The sequence below is a fragment of the Populus alba genome, chromosome 4, assembly GCF_005239225.2.
Source record: "Populus alba chromosome 4, ASM523922v2, whole genome shotgun sequence".
Classification (NCBI taxonomy): domain Eukaryota; kingdom Viridiplantae; phylum Streptophyta; class Magnoliopsida; order Malpighiales; family Salicaceae; genus Populus; species Populus alba.
Window position 1 is genome coordinate 19,456,226 of NC_133287.1, and position 16,427 is coordinate 19,472,652.

The following is a 16,427-nucleotide window of genomic DNA, read 5'->3' on the forward strand; positions in this document are numbered from 1 at the left end:
ACAAGTTGTAGAACTCATTTCTATTGCAATTTCTTTACACTGCAATTGATAGGATAATATTTAATAGTGTAATATGAACATTGTTATCTTTTCTTACTTCATTGTAACCCGTTGTATATAAAGCTCTGCTACTGTAACAGTATTGATATTGATATGAATAAGAAGAATCTTCTTCCCTTTTGTTTCTTCAGAACTCCAGATTGTTCTAGGAAAATCAGAATATAATTGACGATGTCAATTCTTATGATGAAACAAGAACTGTTATTAGCAAAACTGTTTACTTACATAATACATTTGAACACTAAAGAACCCAAAATTCTTACAAACACATGATATTCAATGCGCATTCTCTCATTCAGTTAACCAGAAATTTCAATAGCCTTGACACCATCACCAGGTTTCTTGAGCTCCTCTTTAGGCACAGTCACAGTAAGAACTCCGTTTTCCATAGAAGCCTTGACCTGATCCATTTTCGCATCCTCGGGCAGCCTAAACCTCCTCAAGAACTTGCCACTGCTTCGCTCCACCCTATGCCATGTATCGTTCTTGTCTTCCTTCTCTACATTCCTTTCTCCGCTAATCTGAAGGACCCTGTCATCTTCAACTTCAACCTTTACTTCCTCTTTTTTAAGCCCTGGAAGATCTGCCTTGAAGATATGGGCTTCTGGTGTCTCTTTCCAATCCACGCGGGTGTTTACAAAGGCTGAATTTTCACGAGAAAGGAGAGAATTTGAGGTGGCAGTGAAGGGAGAGAAGACCTTGAACGGATCCCAAATGTCAAAAGAAGAGAATGGATCTATAATGCTTCTGCCTCGGTGGTTGTCTAAGAAGCTTGGAATCATTTCCATCTTTTCCAGAAAATCTTGTAGCTTGATGGGTTGCTGTTAATCACCTGACTAGTTTTCTTGCTCTTGATTTCTCGTTGTCATGTGAAATGCGGCACGGGTTGGTATTTATAATGAGTAACGAGCCATCTGGTACATTCTGGACGGTCGACTGGGACCTTGTTTCAGGAACATTCTGGGTCTACACCCAGATTTTAATTTGAGAAATTGAGGAACTTACTCGAAAGTTCCTGTTTCTTCGTGGCTGTAGATTTAAAATGAGGGCCGATTGGGCTGGAATTTATAATGGGCCTAAGCCTTGGTTTCGTATTTTGCTTTTGGGCTTTGTAATGTTTGATTTCCCTTTTCTATTCCTTGCATACACCAGATTATTTTTCTTTTGTATCAGTTAAATATAGGGGTGATTTATGGATTCTGTTTTAAGATCCTAGTAAAAATTTTCATTAAGTTATTTATGGGTTGGGAAATTTCTTGGTGAAGACAACCCATGGATCATTGTAAAAAAATTCAATAGTAACTTTGAAAAGCTTAAAAAATTGTAAAAATAATTCAACTCCATTGTAAAAAATCTCATGACAAAAAATCTTAAAAAACCATACCCAAATAAATAAATAAATAAACCCATTAAAAAAAATTAGATTTTATCATTTTAGAAAAAAAAAAATTAAAGTAACTTGTTTTTAATAACGTCTAAGTTTAAACCATAAAAACACTCAATTTAATTGTTTTATCTTAAGTTTAAAACCAAATATATTTTTAAAAAATTATTGTTAATTTTAAGATTCATCATATCAGGTCACATGATTGTCATGTGATATGTTTAGCAAAAATGCTAAATAAATACGTGTTTTTGTTTTTATGTTTTCTAAGTTATTTTTTATTTTTTAAAAAATATAAAATAAATGTTTTTTTTTACATATTTTTTAATAATTTTGATTTGTTAATATTAAGAATCAAAAATATATTTTTAATTAAAAAAAAACTTTTGATATACATTCTACACCACCATACCTATAGAATAGGTGTAGCACAAACTCTAATCCTAAATTACAATTTTCTAAATCTTATTATTATTACTTTATTATTACTATTATTATTATTATTATTATTATTATTATTTGATGTACAAGGAGAGAGAGTGCATTTCTCATCATACCTATCCGTAAAGCGAAGTTCTTGAGATGTTGAAAGAACTATTTGTCACAATGGTGGAACCACTTTTTCACAATTGATTTTGCTTTAAATTATTTTTTTTTATTTTTTTAATATATTAATATTAAAAAAAATTTAAAAAATAAAAATTATATAATTTTAATATATTTTCAAATAAAAACTATCTAAAAAAAACAACTTCTACTCGTATCTTGTGCCACCCCCGAAATGTGATCAATCAAGGGCAGCGCAGTTTGAAAATGACCATCAGTTTACAATGTATATGGTATCCTTTTCAGCTCATTCACTATAGAAATTATGGGTCACCTTCAACTCTAATTTCCAAAAGAAAATAACAAAACTAAACAGCCAAGAAAGATGGGACGATGCATTCAGGTTGCACATACCATCTTAACACAGACAGGCTTCAATGGCAGCATCAGGGTGCAATGACACTCATGCGGAGAAAACTGAAGTCGAAAGCTTGCAGGTTCTTAGACCTTTGGGTCCCTAAGTCGGAGGAACTGAAGGACTTCCTTATCTGTACCATCGACCAATGCACGAAGGTCTAGCAAAGGCAGATGATGATTATGTCACCGAGGCATTCTGTTGGAAGGTTAATCTGCTGCAATATGTTTAACAGTTATTGTTCATGTATTTATTTCCTTTTATGATTCATTAAATGTAAATCAAATCCCTTAGAATTCTGCATTATTGTAGCATTGAATAGCTTTATTATTTTTTAACAGTTACTCATATAATCATCTGTATATATTTCTCTCCAAAGGTTCAATAAAATATAACTTTGCAGATTCAATCTCTTCTTATTCGATTTACATGGTATCAGAGCACACGTAAATTGAAATTCTAAAATCAAAATTCTGCATTCAAAATCCTTCATAAACATTCTCACGAAATTTTGCCTTCACTGTCATGGCCAATGAAGAAATCAATCTATCAAGTCCCAGCACCATCGCTGCTCCATCTGATTCGTCCAAATCAGACCTTGCATCAAACTTCTGCAAATCTGACATCTCAAACCCATATTTCACCCATCACTCGGATCATCCAGGCCTCATCCTTGTCTCCAAATCACTGAATGGAGATAATTATTCTGGGTGGAAAAGGGCTATGACTCTCGCCCTAAACTCCAAGAACAAACTCGGTTTTATCAATCGCTTAATTGAAATTCCTTCAGAACAGACTGATCCTGAAGGCTATGCTACCTGGTCACGATGTAATGATATGGTCCATTCCTGGATCATCAATACATTGAACCCGGAAATTGCAGATAGTGTAATCTATTATCCCACCGCACATGAAGTCTGGGAAGATTTACAGGAACATTTTTCACAGAGCAATGCGCCTCGTATATTTGAAATTCAGAGGGACATTGCATATCTTCGACAGGAGCAGCTCTCCATCTCCTCATATTACACGAAATTAAAAGGTTTGTGGGATGAATTGGCTTCATACACAGACACAACACATGGAACGCAGGCAGACCAACAAAGATTAATGCAGTTCTTAATGGGTTTAAATGACACTTACTCTGCAATTCGAGGCCAAATCTTGCTGATGAATCCTCTGCCATCCATTCGCCAAGCTTATTCTTCGGTATGTCAAGAAGAAAAGCAACGATTTCTCAGCGTTGCACAAACGGAGATGGGTGGGAGTGCTGCCATGGCAGTACGTTATAATAATCAAGGAAAAAGAAATTTTATCTCAGAAACAGATCGCCCACAACACTCCGTGAATCGCCTCTCTCAGCCTCGTGATACTCGACCGCAAGGAGAACGCCGTTTTGACCAGGATCGGCGCCGTTTTGGGTCAGGAAGGGGACGACCCCAGTGCACCCATTGTGGAGAAATGGGGCATTGGGTGCAAAAGTGTTTCCAGTTAAATGGGTATCCACCGAGACACCCTAAAGCGAGGATGAATGGGTACCCGATTGGAAATCAAAGCACGATTGGAAATCAGCACTCAATTGGAAATCAGCACAATGGTTTTCCCTTAGCTAACCAGGTATCTGAAATGTCCCACAAAGATGAGGTAAGGCCCACGGTTTCGTTGTCAGAAACTCAACTCAAGCAACTTTTGTCACTCCTAAATAATCATGAGGACAGTTCTAGCTCAAAAGCCAATGCAGTAACAAAGCCAGGTTTGTCTGAACTTGATAACCATAACTGGATTATTGATAGTGGGGCTACTGACCATATCACATCTTCATCTGAATTGTTGAATGAAAATAAGGACTGCTCACTACCACCTGTATTGTTACCTAGTGGAGACAAAGCAGATATTATTGCGAAAGGGTCTTTACCCTTAAATTCAGTCTATTATCTGCATGATGTTTTATCTGTGCCTACATTCAAAGTCGACTTGATGTCAGTCAGTCGTTTGACAAGGAGTTTGAACTGTTCAGTGACTTTTCTCCCTTATTGGTGTATTTTGCAGGATCTGGCTACGAGGAGGACGATTGGTTTGGATAAACAGCGAAACGGCCTATACTATTTGGTGGCACTAGCGACAAAAAAGAACCTCACCAAACCTTCCTCAACCACAAATCATCCTGCATGCTACCTTACCCTCTCCTCTACCGACCTATGGCATAATCGTCTAGGACATGTCTCACCTTCCCGTTTAAGTTTTCTCGCTAAATTTTTTTTGAATTTTTCCGTTGAGTCAAAAAATGCTTGCCACATATGTCCTTTGGCTAAGCAAAGTCGTCTATCTTTTGGTACTAGTACTATTTCATCTACCAAGCCTTTTGATATTATACATTGTGACATTTGGGGTCGTTATCGACATTCATCTATTTCTGGCGCTAATTATTTTCTCACCATTGTTGATGATTATACACGTTTTACGTGGATATTTTTAATGCGTCACAAAACTGAAGCACAATCAATTTTACAACATTTCTTCAGTTATATTTTCACTCAATTTGAATCTCGCATTAAAATTTTTTGAAGTGACAATGGTGGAGAATTTATCTCACTTCGATCTTTTTTTCAAGATAAAGGTGTCATTTTTCAAACTTCTTGTGTTTACACTCCTCAACAAAATGGGGTAGTGGAACGCAAACACCGACACATCTTACAAGTTGCCCGTGCTTTAAAATTCCATGCTCAACTCCCTTCACAATTTTGGGGAGAATGTGCCCTCACGGCTGTCCATATAATTAATCGGCTACCTTCACCGGTTATCTCTTTCAAAACACCTTTTGAACTTCTCTATTCCAAACCACCCTCATACTCTCATCTTCGCGTTTTTGGTTGTCTCACTTATGCCACTAATGTTCACACTTCTCATAAATTTGACCGACGCGCCATTCCTTCTATTTTCATTGGATATCCAATCGGTCAAAAGGCATACAAGTTATTTGATTTATCAACAAAAAAGGTCTTTACTAGCCGGGATGTAAAATTTCATGAAAATATTTTTCCATATGCTACGGTCAACCCTTCCCATGTGCCCCATTATTCTGCCCAAAACTCATCAACCCACAAATCTGGACCCCTCCCGCTTCCAGCCCCGCCCCATGATCCCTTTGAGCCTCAATTTCGGCCCAGCCCAGAAACCCTCACCTCAGCTCAAACTCCCGATCCCTTACAAAATCACCTTCGGCCCAGCCCAGTTCCCCTCAACTCAGCCTCACCTCCGGATCCATTACATCATCACCTTCAGCCCAGCCCCTCTCCACTTATCCAAACCGAGTCCACGCCCTCTCCAGCCAACGACCTGTCATCCACACAAACTTCCCCAAATCCAATTCCACAATCTTCGTCTCCACCGCTTGAACCAATACCCCTCTGATCCCTCATCTCGCCTGAACCTGACCCAACCCACACCTCTCCAGTACCTACAACTTCACCTCCAGCGGCCCCACGTCGCTCCAGCCGCCAAATTGTTCCTCCAATTAAACTCGCCGATTACTTCTGCTCCGCTGCTTACTCCGATCAATCGACCTCCCTCGTTCCAGCTCCGATCAAAGGTACACAATACCCACTGTCCAATTTCGTTTCATACCACAGATATAACCCTGCTTATCACTCTTTTGTGGCTAAAATTGAAACTGTCACGGAACCAAAATCATACTCTGAGGCCGCTGTTCATCCCGAATGGCAACAAGCCATGCAGACCGAACTACAAGCCCTTCAAGCCAATGGCACTTGGTCACTCACCCCTCTCCCAGTTGGTAAGACCCCGATTGGTTGCCGTTGGGTTTTCAAGGTCAAGCATAACTCAGACGGGTCAATTGAACGGTTCAAGGCACTGCTTGTGGCGAAGGGTTTCACACAATTAGCTGGCATTGATTATCAGGATACTTTCTCCCCAACGGCCAAGATCATCTCAGTTCGGTGTCTATTAGCTCTGGTTGCTGCCCGTGGATGGAATCTTCATCAACTTGACATCAATAATGCATTTCTCCACGGTGATCTTCACGAAGAAATTTACATGTCTCCACCGCCTGGGCTTCGAAGACAGGGGGAGGAACACTTATTCTGCCGTCTACACAAATCATTGTATGGGTTGAAGCAGGCATCACGGCAATGGTTTGCCAAATTCTTCGAGGCCATACAATCAGCTGGTTATGAACAGTCAAAAGCCGATTATTCTCTCTTCATCAGAAAGCAAGGCAAGTCATTTACTGTTCTTTTGATATATGTAGACGATATCTTAATGACTGGTAATGATCCCGTGAGCATAGCTGATATCAAGAAATTCCTGCATAGAAAATTTCATCTTAAAGATCTTGGTAAACTGAGATATTTCCTTGGTATTGAGATTTCCACATCCAAAGCTGGTACTTTTATCTCTCAACGAAAATACGCATTGGAAATTATTAAGGATGCAGGTTGCTGGGAGCAGCTCCCATCAATACTCCTATGGAACGCAGCCTAAAATTGTCTGACAAAAGTGAGTTACTCAAAAATCCAGAGCGATATAGGCGATTGGTTGGGAGGTTGATATACCTCACGGTTTCAAGGCCAGATATTACATATTCGGTTCACATATTAAGCAGGTTTATGCACCAACCCCGAAAGGATCATTGGGAAGCAGCTTTACGGGTGGTGAGATATCTGAAATCTGCTCCTGGTCAAGGCCTCTTCTTCTCCGCAACCAGTGATCTCAGACTGCGAGCTTACTCTGATTCTGATTGGGCAGGATGCCCACTTACGAGAAGATCGACCACAAGATACTGCGTATTCCTAGGTCCCTCACTGATTTCATGGCGATCAAAACGACAAAAGACAGTGTCTCTATCTTCGGCTGAAGCAGAATATCGTGCTATGACAGGAGCTTGTTGCGAATTAACGTGGCTTCGTTGCTTACTTAAAGATTTGGGTGTGTTGCATCAACAATCAGCATTATTGTATTGTGATAATAAGGCCGCGATACACATTGCAGCGAATCCTATTTTTCATGAACGGACGAGACATATAGAAATGGACTGTCATTTTATAAGGGATAAGATTCAAGATGGTTCTGTAGAAACAAGATTTGTGAGTTCTGAAAATCAGCTAGCCGACATTTTGACTAAGCCATTGGGAAAGGAATTCTTCATTCCTATGGTCCGCAAGTTGGGATTGCAAGACATCCACTCTCCAACTTGAGGGGGAGTGTTGGAAGGTTAATCTGCTGCAATATGTTTAACAGTTATTGTTCATGTATTTATTTCCTTTTATGATTCATTAAATGTAAATCAAATCCCTTAGAATTCTGCATTATTGTAGCATTGAATAGCTTTATTATTTTTTAACAGTTACTCATGTAATCATCTGTATATATTTCTCTCCAAAGGTTCAATAAAATATAACTTTGCAGATTCAATCTCTTCTTATTCGATTTACACATTCAAACAACTTCCTATGCCAGATCAAGAGAAACTTATAGAAGAACTTTCTAACCAGCTTCATCAAGATGTTCTGGTTGAAAAGTTGTTCGACGAAAGTGAAGATGTTTCACAGAGCTGCATATGAAGCTTCCATCGGATAGCCGCCAAGGTTTCAATAATTCGCCGGAGAAACTATTCAATCAGAGGTTCTTCTTCAGAGTCTCTATATTGATGCTTGGTGTTTGGTTAAGGTTACCAAAGTCAAAGCCCAAAATCATTTTTATTTTTTTTTTGGAAATTGATTATTAGCGTCAATTAGCAACAGAGAATAACAATCCAGAATTTTTAAAAATCAATTATGCACTAGTATCGTTTTAATTAAATAATGCTTTTTTTAATGTTAAAAACACTTAAGAATTAACAATATTTAATAATTTTCTCCGACTGCAGATTCATAAACTTACAAATCGAGGTGTTTTGCAGGGTTGCCATTGAAGCTTCCCTTTAATAGCTACAACAGAATCGAGAATAATTACAATCAGTGTTATCCTTGCAATACTATAGGCACACTAGTTTCTGGAACAATTGTTTCCGGGATATGTGAAGGATTTGGTCAGCAGATCGTTCAACAGATTTTTGAAGGTATAGTAGGTGGAAGTGAAGAGTCTTCTTGAACACTGGAGTTCTTCAAGGTGAAAACCCTGGATTTGCGATGAGCAAACGAAGTGGGAACTGGTACGACTTCTGCAACCACGCAGTAAAAATAGCAGGCTATTGAAGGACGTTACAAATTTGATCGTGGCAATCAAATAGATACGGTAGCTTTGGTGAGAATCCGAGACTGTACTTTTGATGTTTCTCCTAGAGGTCTTTTGTTGCTCTTATGAAGCCTTCAGGATGATTTTTTTTTTTTTAGTTTAATATGGGTGTCCGGGACAGCTTGCGCGCACCGCATTCAGGATAATTTTGATTCTATCTATATGAAGTAATACCTATAAACTACTAATTATTGTAAGACGTTAAATATATTTATTGTAACACAGGATGAGATTTTAATTATATGATAAGTTTGTGATCATAGCGTTGGCTTGATGGGGTTTGGATTTGCAGTTAAGGCTCCGTTTGTTTGCAGGAAAGTGAATTCCTTTTGGAAAGTGAATTCCAGGGAAAGTATTTTTCGATGTTTGGTAGTGTTATGAAAAATGAACTGGAAAACACTTTCTAGTGTTTGGTTATGTCATGGAAAATAAGCTGGAAAATAACTTATTAATATTTTATTTTTCTCAAGTTTATTAAAATAATGAGGAACAAATCTTACAAATTAAAAAGTTGAATGAGAATGAAATTAAAAAAAATATATATATAATTTCATAAATTATCTCAAATAAAACAAATAATAATCAAAATAATAGGGATCAAATCTAAAAAATTAAAGAAAAATGAAAAATGAAGAAATTAAAATAATAATAATCAACATTTCATAAATTATTTCAAATAAAATAAGTAACAATCAAAAGAATGAGGATCAAATTTGATAAATAAAAAATTTCAATAAAAAAATGATAAGAAAAAAGCAAATAGCAATTATAAAAATAAGGACCAAAATTAATATAAAAATAAAATTTTAAGAGATGAAATTGAAAAATAAATATTCAAAACAAAATATATATAGCAATCAAAAGTTTGAGGATCAAATTTGATATAATCAGCAAATAATGACATTTCTAAATTTTTCACAACTTCCAGAAAGTGTTTTCCCCTCAAATTTTTCAGGAAAACACTTTCCTGAAAACCAAGCCAAATTTTCCTTTTACTGGAAAGTGTTTTCCATTGACCAACTTTCCTACTGGCAAACAAACACAAGAAAGTTTGGAAAATACTTTCCCGGAAATCACTTTCCGGAAAACAAACACAGCTAAAAGGAAAACACTTTCCTGAAAACCAAGTTAATTTTTTTTTTGGACTAAAATTGACTGGAAAGTGTTTTCCGTTGACCGGAAAGTGTTTTCCGCTGACCGGAAATTGTTTTTCGTTGACCAACTTTTCAAATGACAAACAAACACAGAAAAGTTTGGAAAATAATTTTTCGAAAACTACTTTCCAGAAAACAAACAAGGCCTAGGAAAGCCTTCCTCTGTCACCAGAATTAATGTTCTTTCAGAGGCACTCTATGTTGAAGTTCAAGGCGATCAAGAAAGTACAAAATAATATTGTAAAGAAACTTCACAGATTGTTGAAAGAACTTCTCTGATTTTGAGGATTGGCAAAACTGTTATATTACATTCATAATAGATTGAATCCTATGTGCACACTAACAGTGACAGAGAACTTCCAACCACTTGTAAAAACACAAAAGAACAATTCTTACAGACACAGAATATTCAATAGGCATTCTCTTATTCAATTAACTAGAGATTTCAATCGCCTTGACTTCAGGTTTCTTGATCTCTTCTTTAGGCACAGTCACGGTAAGAACTCCATTTTCCATAGAAGCCTTGACCTGATCCATTTTTGCATTCTCAGGCAGCCTGAACCTCCTCAAGAACTTGCCACTGCTTCGCTCCACACGATGCCATGTATCGTTCTTGTCTTCCTTCTCCACATTCCTTTCTCCGCTAATCTGAAGCACTCTGTCATCTTCGATTTCTACCTTCACTTCCTCTTTTTTAGGCCCCGGAAGATCTGCCTCGAATACATGGGCTTCTGGGGTCTCTTTCCAATCAATGCGGGTGTTGACAAAGGCTGAGTTTTCACGAGACATGAGTGAATTAGGGGAAGTGAAAGGGAAGTCTTTGAGTGGATCCCAAACGTCGAATGCAGAGACTGGGTCGAAAATGTTGTTGGCTCGCCGGTTGTAAAAGAAGCTTGGAATCGTTGCCATCTTTTACTTCTTAATCTTCGTTTACTTGCTGCTAATTTCTTGATTGCTTCTTCTTGTTCTTGATTTTTCTGTGCTAGAGGCGGGACAGGTCGGGTATTTATAAGTAAAGGAGGCATCTGGTTTGTTCTGGACGATCGAGTAGTACGCTGAACCAGGAGGATTCTGGGTCCAGCCAACATCAGATAAGATTGAAGAACTTTCTCGTAAATTCCTGAGTCCTCGGTTGTGAATTGAAAATGTGTGGATTTGATATTCAATTGGGTTTGATTTTTTAATGGGCTGAATCCTTTGTTTTCCTATTTTTCTCATGGGCCAGTCTACTGTTATCATTGTTTTCTTTTTCTTGCCTTCAAAATATTTTCAGCTTATTTTTACATTTTAAAATATTATTTTAATATATTTTTAAATAAAAAATACTTAAAAAATCAACTGTTATCACAATAATATATAAACTTTTAATACATGGAAGGTCTTGTAAATGAATAAAAGACATAAATCATGAAAATAAGAATTTAATGTATAGACATTACTTAGAAAATAAATAATTTCGTCCTCTATTTATTTATTTATTTATATATAATTAATGATTGATTGATAATCACGTGTAAAAGTTGAAAACTATCTATTATACTTTTAATCAGAACACCTTGTATAAATAAAAATGACCGATTATTTACAGCATTAAAAACTCATTTAATATTGTGATAATTTTTACTTTTTAAAAATAATTTTTTTATAATTTTGATATATTAATATAAAAATAATATTATTTTAATATATTTCCAAATATATAACCAACACTCCATATATATTAAAAAAAAGTCAACGAACTAGTTGCATAATAGCTTCGATGTTATGCTGAGCAGCTCAAAACTTAAAAACTAATGGTCATCGACTGAAGATTCTCAGCTCTTTATTATCCTGGGAAATTCAAGAACTTCAATGTTGCGTGCTTGAAATCTAGGGGTTACCATGATCTTTTGGACGGCTGGATCTGTCACTGCATCCATCTATTATCACCATTATGATCGATGGTCATTATCTCACCACGATATCATGGACGAGCAAGCATGGGGCGTGAAACGAGATGTCGCAAGAAACCGAGTTCCATCTCCAGATTATTCAAGCTAGGAAATTAGAAGTATACTCGATATGATGAACAATTTATGTTCTGAATGCATCCTTCTAACTCTTACGCCTCAAAGAGATTTACAAAGGGAGGGAAGGGAAGATCAAAAATCAAGATACGCACAAATTTACAAGCAACCAAGAAAGATACAGGAAATTTTATTAGCAAAACTTTTGATTACATTACTCCTCTCTGCATACTGACGAGGAGACCAAACCTTTCAATTACTTGTAAAAGAGCACACGAGCAAAAAAGACACACAATTCTCGAAAGAGGTATTATCTCGTTCAACCAGAGATTTCTATAGCCTTGACATCAGGTTTCTTGATCTCTTCTTTAGGCACAGTCACAGTAAGAACTCCATTTTCCATAGATGCCTTGACCTGATCCATTTTTGCATTCTCAGGCAGCCTGAACCTCCTCAAGAACTTGCCACTGCTTCGCTCCACCCTATGCCATGTATCGTTCTTGTCTTCCTTCTCCACATTCCTGTCTCCGCTAATCTGAAGCACCCTGTCATCTTCAACTTCGACCTTCACTTCCTCTTTTTTAAGCCCTGGAAGATCTGCCTTGAAGACATGGGCTTCTGGTGTCTCTTTCCAATCAATGCGGGTGTTGACAAAGGCTGAATTTTCACGAGAAAGGAGAGAATTTGAGGTGGAAGTGAAAGGGAACTCTTTGAGTGGATCCCAAATGTCGAATTCGGAGAATGTGTCGAAGATGCTGCCGCCTCGGCGGTTGTTAAAGAAGCTCGGAATCATTGCCATCCTTCTTCTTCTTCTTCTTCACAGAATCACTCGTTTGCTTACTTTGATGGGCTGATACTGATATTTTGACTGCTTCTTGTGCTTGTTTTCCTTGATGTTGTACGAGAGAAGGGACATGTTGTGTATTTATAAGAAGTAAGAGGAGACATCTAGTGTATTCTGGATGACGAAGTTGGACGCTGATTGAGGAAGATAGACGAACTTTCTCGTAAATTCCTGAATCCTTCTGCCTGTGAATTGAAAATTAAAATGGACTTGGTGTTTAATGGGCTTTTATTTTTAATGGGCTCGGGCCTATTTTGCTTACAGGCCCTCTACTGTTTTAATTTTTCTTTTTCATCTTTAATTTTCGGTTGTCTTTTTCATAGAAATAACTTTTGACTCAAGGATGGGTTTATTTAAAAAAAAAAAATTATAATTAGGAAGATCCTGCAAAACCGGTTAAACACATGAATTAGGAAAATAAAATTTAATGTTTAGAGCACTTAAAGGTAAATATATCAAAAGCTATTCTATGGTCTATTAATTTTAAGAAGGGGGTAAAAATAAAAAGAAGGAGAAAATCATAAATTTATCCATAAAAAATAAAAATAAAAAATTTATCTAATTTTGAAATCTCATTTTTTATTTTTATTTACCTTGATTTTAAATTCGAAATAAAAAATAGAAACAAAGAAAAGAAATAAAATCGCAACCAAATCCATCAAAAATAATAAAAATATCTTTACCTATGCTAAAAATAATGTTTCATTTCTATTTTTCTTCACTCTTTTTTATTCTTGTATTTATCTCTCCGTGTGAACAATTCTTGAATAAACAATATTTTATAAAGACATAAATGCCATTAAAAATCAACTTAATTTTCCAAAACTAGATCTCTGATTACAACATTTGAAGTGGGCTTTGGAGGTAGATTATTAAGATTCATGTCATCATGATCCACTACGGAACACCTCCAAACGAATTTATAGACCCCGGAACTTTAATCGTGGGTTTGGAATTCGCAAGATGCATCATGTACTTTCGTAACTCCCTGAATTTCTGTACAATGAATATCACTTAAAGCCATGAACTTGGGAAAAAAACAAGGAAAATCTTTAATTTCTTAGATGGATTTCTATTGCATTGAGGGAATAAATAAATAAATAATATTTTAATATATTTTTAATTAAAAAGCATTTTTGAAAAACACTCTACACTACAGTACTGTTTATTTGCTGGAAAATAGTTTTTGTAAAGTGAATTTCGGGAAAGTGAATTATTTTTTAATATTTGATAGTGTAATAAAAAATAAGTTAGAAAACATTTTTCAATGTTTGATTATGTCATGGAAAATGAGTTAGAAAATAACTTATGAATGTTTTATTTTTTTCAAGTTTATTAAAATAATTAGGATCAAATCTTACAAATTAAAAGGTTGAATGGAAATGAAATTAAAAAAAAATTCATAAATTATCTCAAATAAAATAAATAATAATCAAAATAATGGAGATCAAATCTAAAAAAAATAAAGAAATTAAAAATAATAATAATTAATATTTCATAAATTATTTCAAATAAAATAAGTAATAATCAAAAAAATGAGGATCAAATTTGATAGATAAAAAATTTCAATTAAAAAATAATAAGGGAAAAGCAAATAATAATTATTAAAATAAAGACCAAAATTAATATAAAAATTAAATTCTAAGGGATGAAATTGAAAAGCAAATATTCAAAACAAAATATAAATAACAATCAAAAGTTTGAGGATTAAATTTATTATAATCAGCAAATAATATAACATTTCTAAATTTTTCATAATTTTCAGAAAGTGTTTTCCGCCCAAAATAAAAGGAAAACACTTTTCTGAAAATCAAGTCAAATTTATCTTTGACTTGAAAGTGTTTTCTGTTGACTAATTTTTTCTAATAACAAACAAGCACATGAAAAAGTTTAGAAAATAATTTTTCAAAAATCAATTTCTGAGAAACAAACACAGCCATTATAGACAAGAATGTTTGTCAGGAATATTTTATTAATTATACAATATGCAACCAAGAAGCTTATAGTCAAGAGTGTTTGTTTTCATTTTTAAACTATTTAAAAAAGATTTAAATGATATAAAAAAATAATTTTTAAAAAATAGTTAAATATATTTTTAATTAAAAAATATTTTTCTTGTAGTTACCAAGCACACACGCTAAGACCTCGAATAATTTAAGGTAAAAAAATTAATGTAATTAATCATGATCACGTTGCCAGATTAGCTCGGATCATTGGCAAAGGTAGTGGCCAGCATTTCTTGTCAATTGCTTTCTGTAATGGCTATTAAGCTAGCTAATGGCATTTTAAACAAAGATGGTCAAGATCTTCATGTGGGCATGCTTTCTCAATAATTAAAGAAGATTGCTTGTTTGGATAGTCCAGTGTCTGTGGTTTAACCGGCAACTCCAGCCACAAAGTAAGAGAACTACTTATCAATGTTCAGATTTGAAACAACATGTGAAAAAAATATGAAAAACCTTTGTTGAAGCTTGTTGATCAATAGTGCTTGGCTGAGAATCTAAAACAAATCTTTTGAATTTAAAATATTTTAAAATAATATTTTTATTATTATTTTTAAATTATTTATAATATAAAACATATCTAAAAATATTAAAAAATAAAAACATAATTAACAATTGTATGCTTAAATTTCAGCACTGAGGAAAGGAGTACTGTCAAAACAAAAGTACTCTCCACTCCAAAATTGTTCCACACACATCAAAAACAAAGAGAGCAGAAGGCCTGTCATGTGTGGTGATCATGTCTGTGGAAAAAAGTTAAGATCACACTAAGATTTTCAAATTTCAAGCAAGATACATGGCACTAAACATCAAGGACCCCATTCATGTGCAAAAGCTAAGGGTCAAGACAATGGAAACTGGACAATTTTTGCTGCGAGGTGGAGGAAAGAAATTGCTGAGTAGTGGGTCGATAGGCCATGCAATGCATTTATTGTACTTTTTATACATGTTAAGCAGCATTTGCTATCCAAGAAAGGGTCCTGATGTTTTGCTAACCCTAGCTAGTGGTGAAAATGCGTCTTGGGGTGTGACAGCAGTACTGGACAGACAAGACTGTCGAATTTGACACATGAATAATATTTGTGTCTATATATTCTAGGTTTTGGTTGGGGCATTTGGTGCAGGAGCCATGGGAGAGATCAAGCACTTAGTGGTGGTTAAGTTTAAGGAAGGTGTTATGATCGAGGAAATTATAAAAGGGATGGAGAAGCTGGTTTCAGAGGTTGATCTTGTCAAGTCCTTTGAATGGTGAGTCCATTATTTTTGATATTTTTAGTCAATTCAAGCACTAATATGTTGCGTTTTGGTCTTGACAGGGGAGAAGATACTGAAGGTCCAGAGATGCTTACACAGGGCTTTACTCATTCCTTCTCCATGACATTCGACAAGAAGGAAGACTATGCTGCATTTCAGAGCCATCCTAACCATGTTGAATATTCTGCTGCATTCTCAGCAGCTATTGAGAAAATTGCAGTGCTTTGTTTCCCATATGTTCGTGTTAAGCCAGCTGCATGATCTAAAACTTCTCATCATGATGATTAAAGGCATAAAACTGGTACTTGTATGTGTGTTATAAAGTGTGAAATCATTATGTGTTTGCTTTGTATAATTTTTAGTGGCTGTTTCCTCTAGCTCACTCTATGGATTCTCAACTTCTATATCGTGGAGCTGTTTTGTGTTCATCCTGCTTTTTTATCATCTTTCTGATGAACAGACAGGTTTCCCTACTGTGAAATTTACAAGCCCAGAATCATTTTCTTTCA

The 16,427-nt window shown here is 35.4% G+C and overlaps 5 protein-coding genes across 5 annotated transcripts; 2 read left to right on the forward strand and 3 right to left on the reverse strand.

The window, feature by feature from the left end:
* Window positions 1–225: 225 nt before the first annotated feature.
* LOC118060516 (18.1 kDa class I heat shock protein) lies at window positions 226–940 on the reverse strand. The gene has a single exon (XM_035073747.2). It carries the CDS (start codon window positions 846–848, stop codon window positions 360–362), a length of 489 nt encoding a protein of 162 aa, XP_034929638.1. The 5' UTR covers window positions 849–940; the 3' UTR covers window positions 226–359.
* Window positions 941–2,930: 1,990 nt separating this feature from the next.
* On the forward strand, window positions 2,931–7,716 carry LOC140955545 (uncharacterized). Its single transcript, XM_073408920.1, is given in 6 exon segments — window positions 2,931–4,860; window positions 5,860–6,309; window positions 6,373–6,494; window positions 6,573–6,858; window positions 6,861–6,924; window positions 7,189–7,716. Coding segments are annotated over 6 exon segments (3,282 nt in total). The 3' UTR covers window positions 7,619–7,716.
* A 2,279-nt stretch (window positions 7,717–9,995) lies between these two features.
* LOC118059842 (18.1 kDa class I heat shock protein) lies at window positions 9,996–10,900 on the reverse strand. Its single transcript, XM_035072823.2, has one exon. It carries the CDS (start codon window positions 10,718–10,720, stop codon window positions 10,244–10,246), a length of 477 nt encoding a protein of 158 aa, XP_034928714.1. The 5' UTR covers window positions 10,721–10,900; the 3' UTR covers window positions 9,996–10,243.
* Window positions 10,901–11,951: 1,051 nt separating this feature from the next.
* Window positions 11,952–12,728, reverse strand: LOC118059833 (18.1 kDa class I heat shock protein). Its single transcript, XM_035072810.2, has one exon. It carries the CDS (start codon window positions 12,614–12,616, stop codon window positions 12,137–12,139), a length of 480 nt encoding a protein of 159 aa, XP_034928701.1. The 5' UTR covers window positions 12,617–12,728; the 3' UTR covers window positions 11,952–12,136.
* Window positions 12,729–15,702: 2,974 nt separating this feature from the next.
* Window positions 15,703–16,427, forward strand: LOC118059778 (stress-response A/B barrel domain-containing protein At5g22580). The gene is made up of 2 exons (XM_035072755.2): window positions 15,703–15,912; window positions 15,981–16,427. The coding sequence occupies exons 1-2, from the start codon at window positions 15,794–15,796 to the stop codon at window positions 16,177–16,179; spliced, it is 318 nt and encodes a 105-aa protein (XP_034928646.1). The 5' UTR covers window positions 15,703–15,793; the 3' UTR covers window positions 16,180–16,427.

What these genes read in the sequence shown, in the direction of transcription:
- LOC118059833 (XM_035072810.2), bottom strand. Translation starts at nt 12,616, where the DNA reads ATGGCAATGATTCCGAGCTTCTTTAACAACCGCCGAGGCGGCAGCATC.
- LOC118060516 (XM_035073747.2), bottom strand. Translation starts at nt 848, where the DNA reads ATGGAAATGATTCCAAGCTTCTTAGACAACCACCGAGGCAGAAGCATT.
- LOC118059778 (XM_035072755.2), top strand. Translation starts at nt 15,794, where the DNA reads ATGGGAGAGATCAAGCACTTAGTGGTGGTTAAGTTTAAGGAAGGTGTT. An exon ending in CTTGTCAAGTCCTTTGAATG is followed by an intron (nt 15,913 to 15,980) that starts GTGAGTCCATTA and finishes TGGTCTTGACAG; the next exon opens with GGGAGAAGATACTGAAGGTC.
- LOC118059842 (XM_035072823.2), bottom strand. Translation starts at nt 10,720, where the DNA reads ATGGCAACGATTCCAAGCTTCTTTTACAACCGGCGAGCCAACAACATT.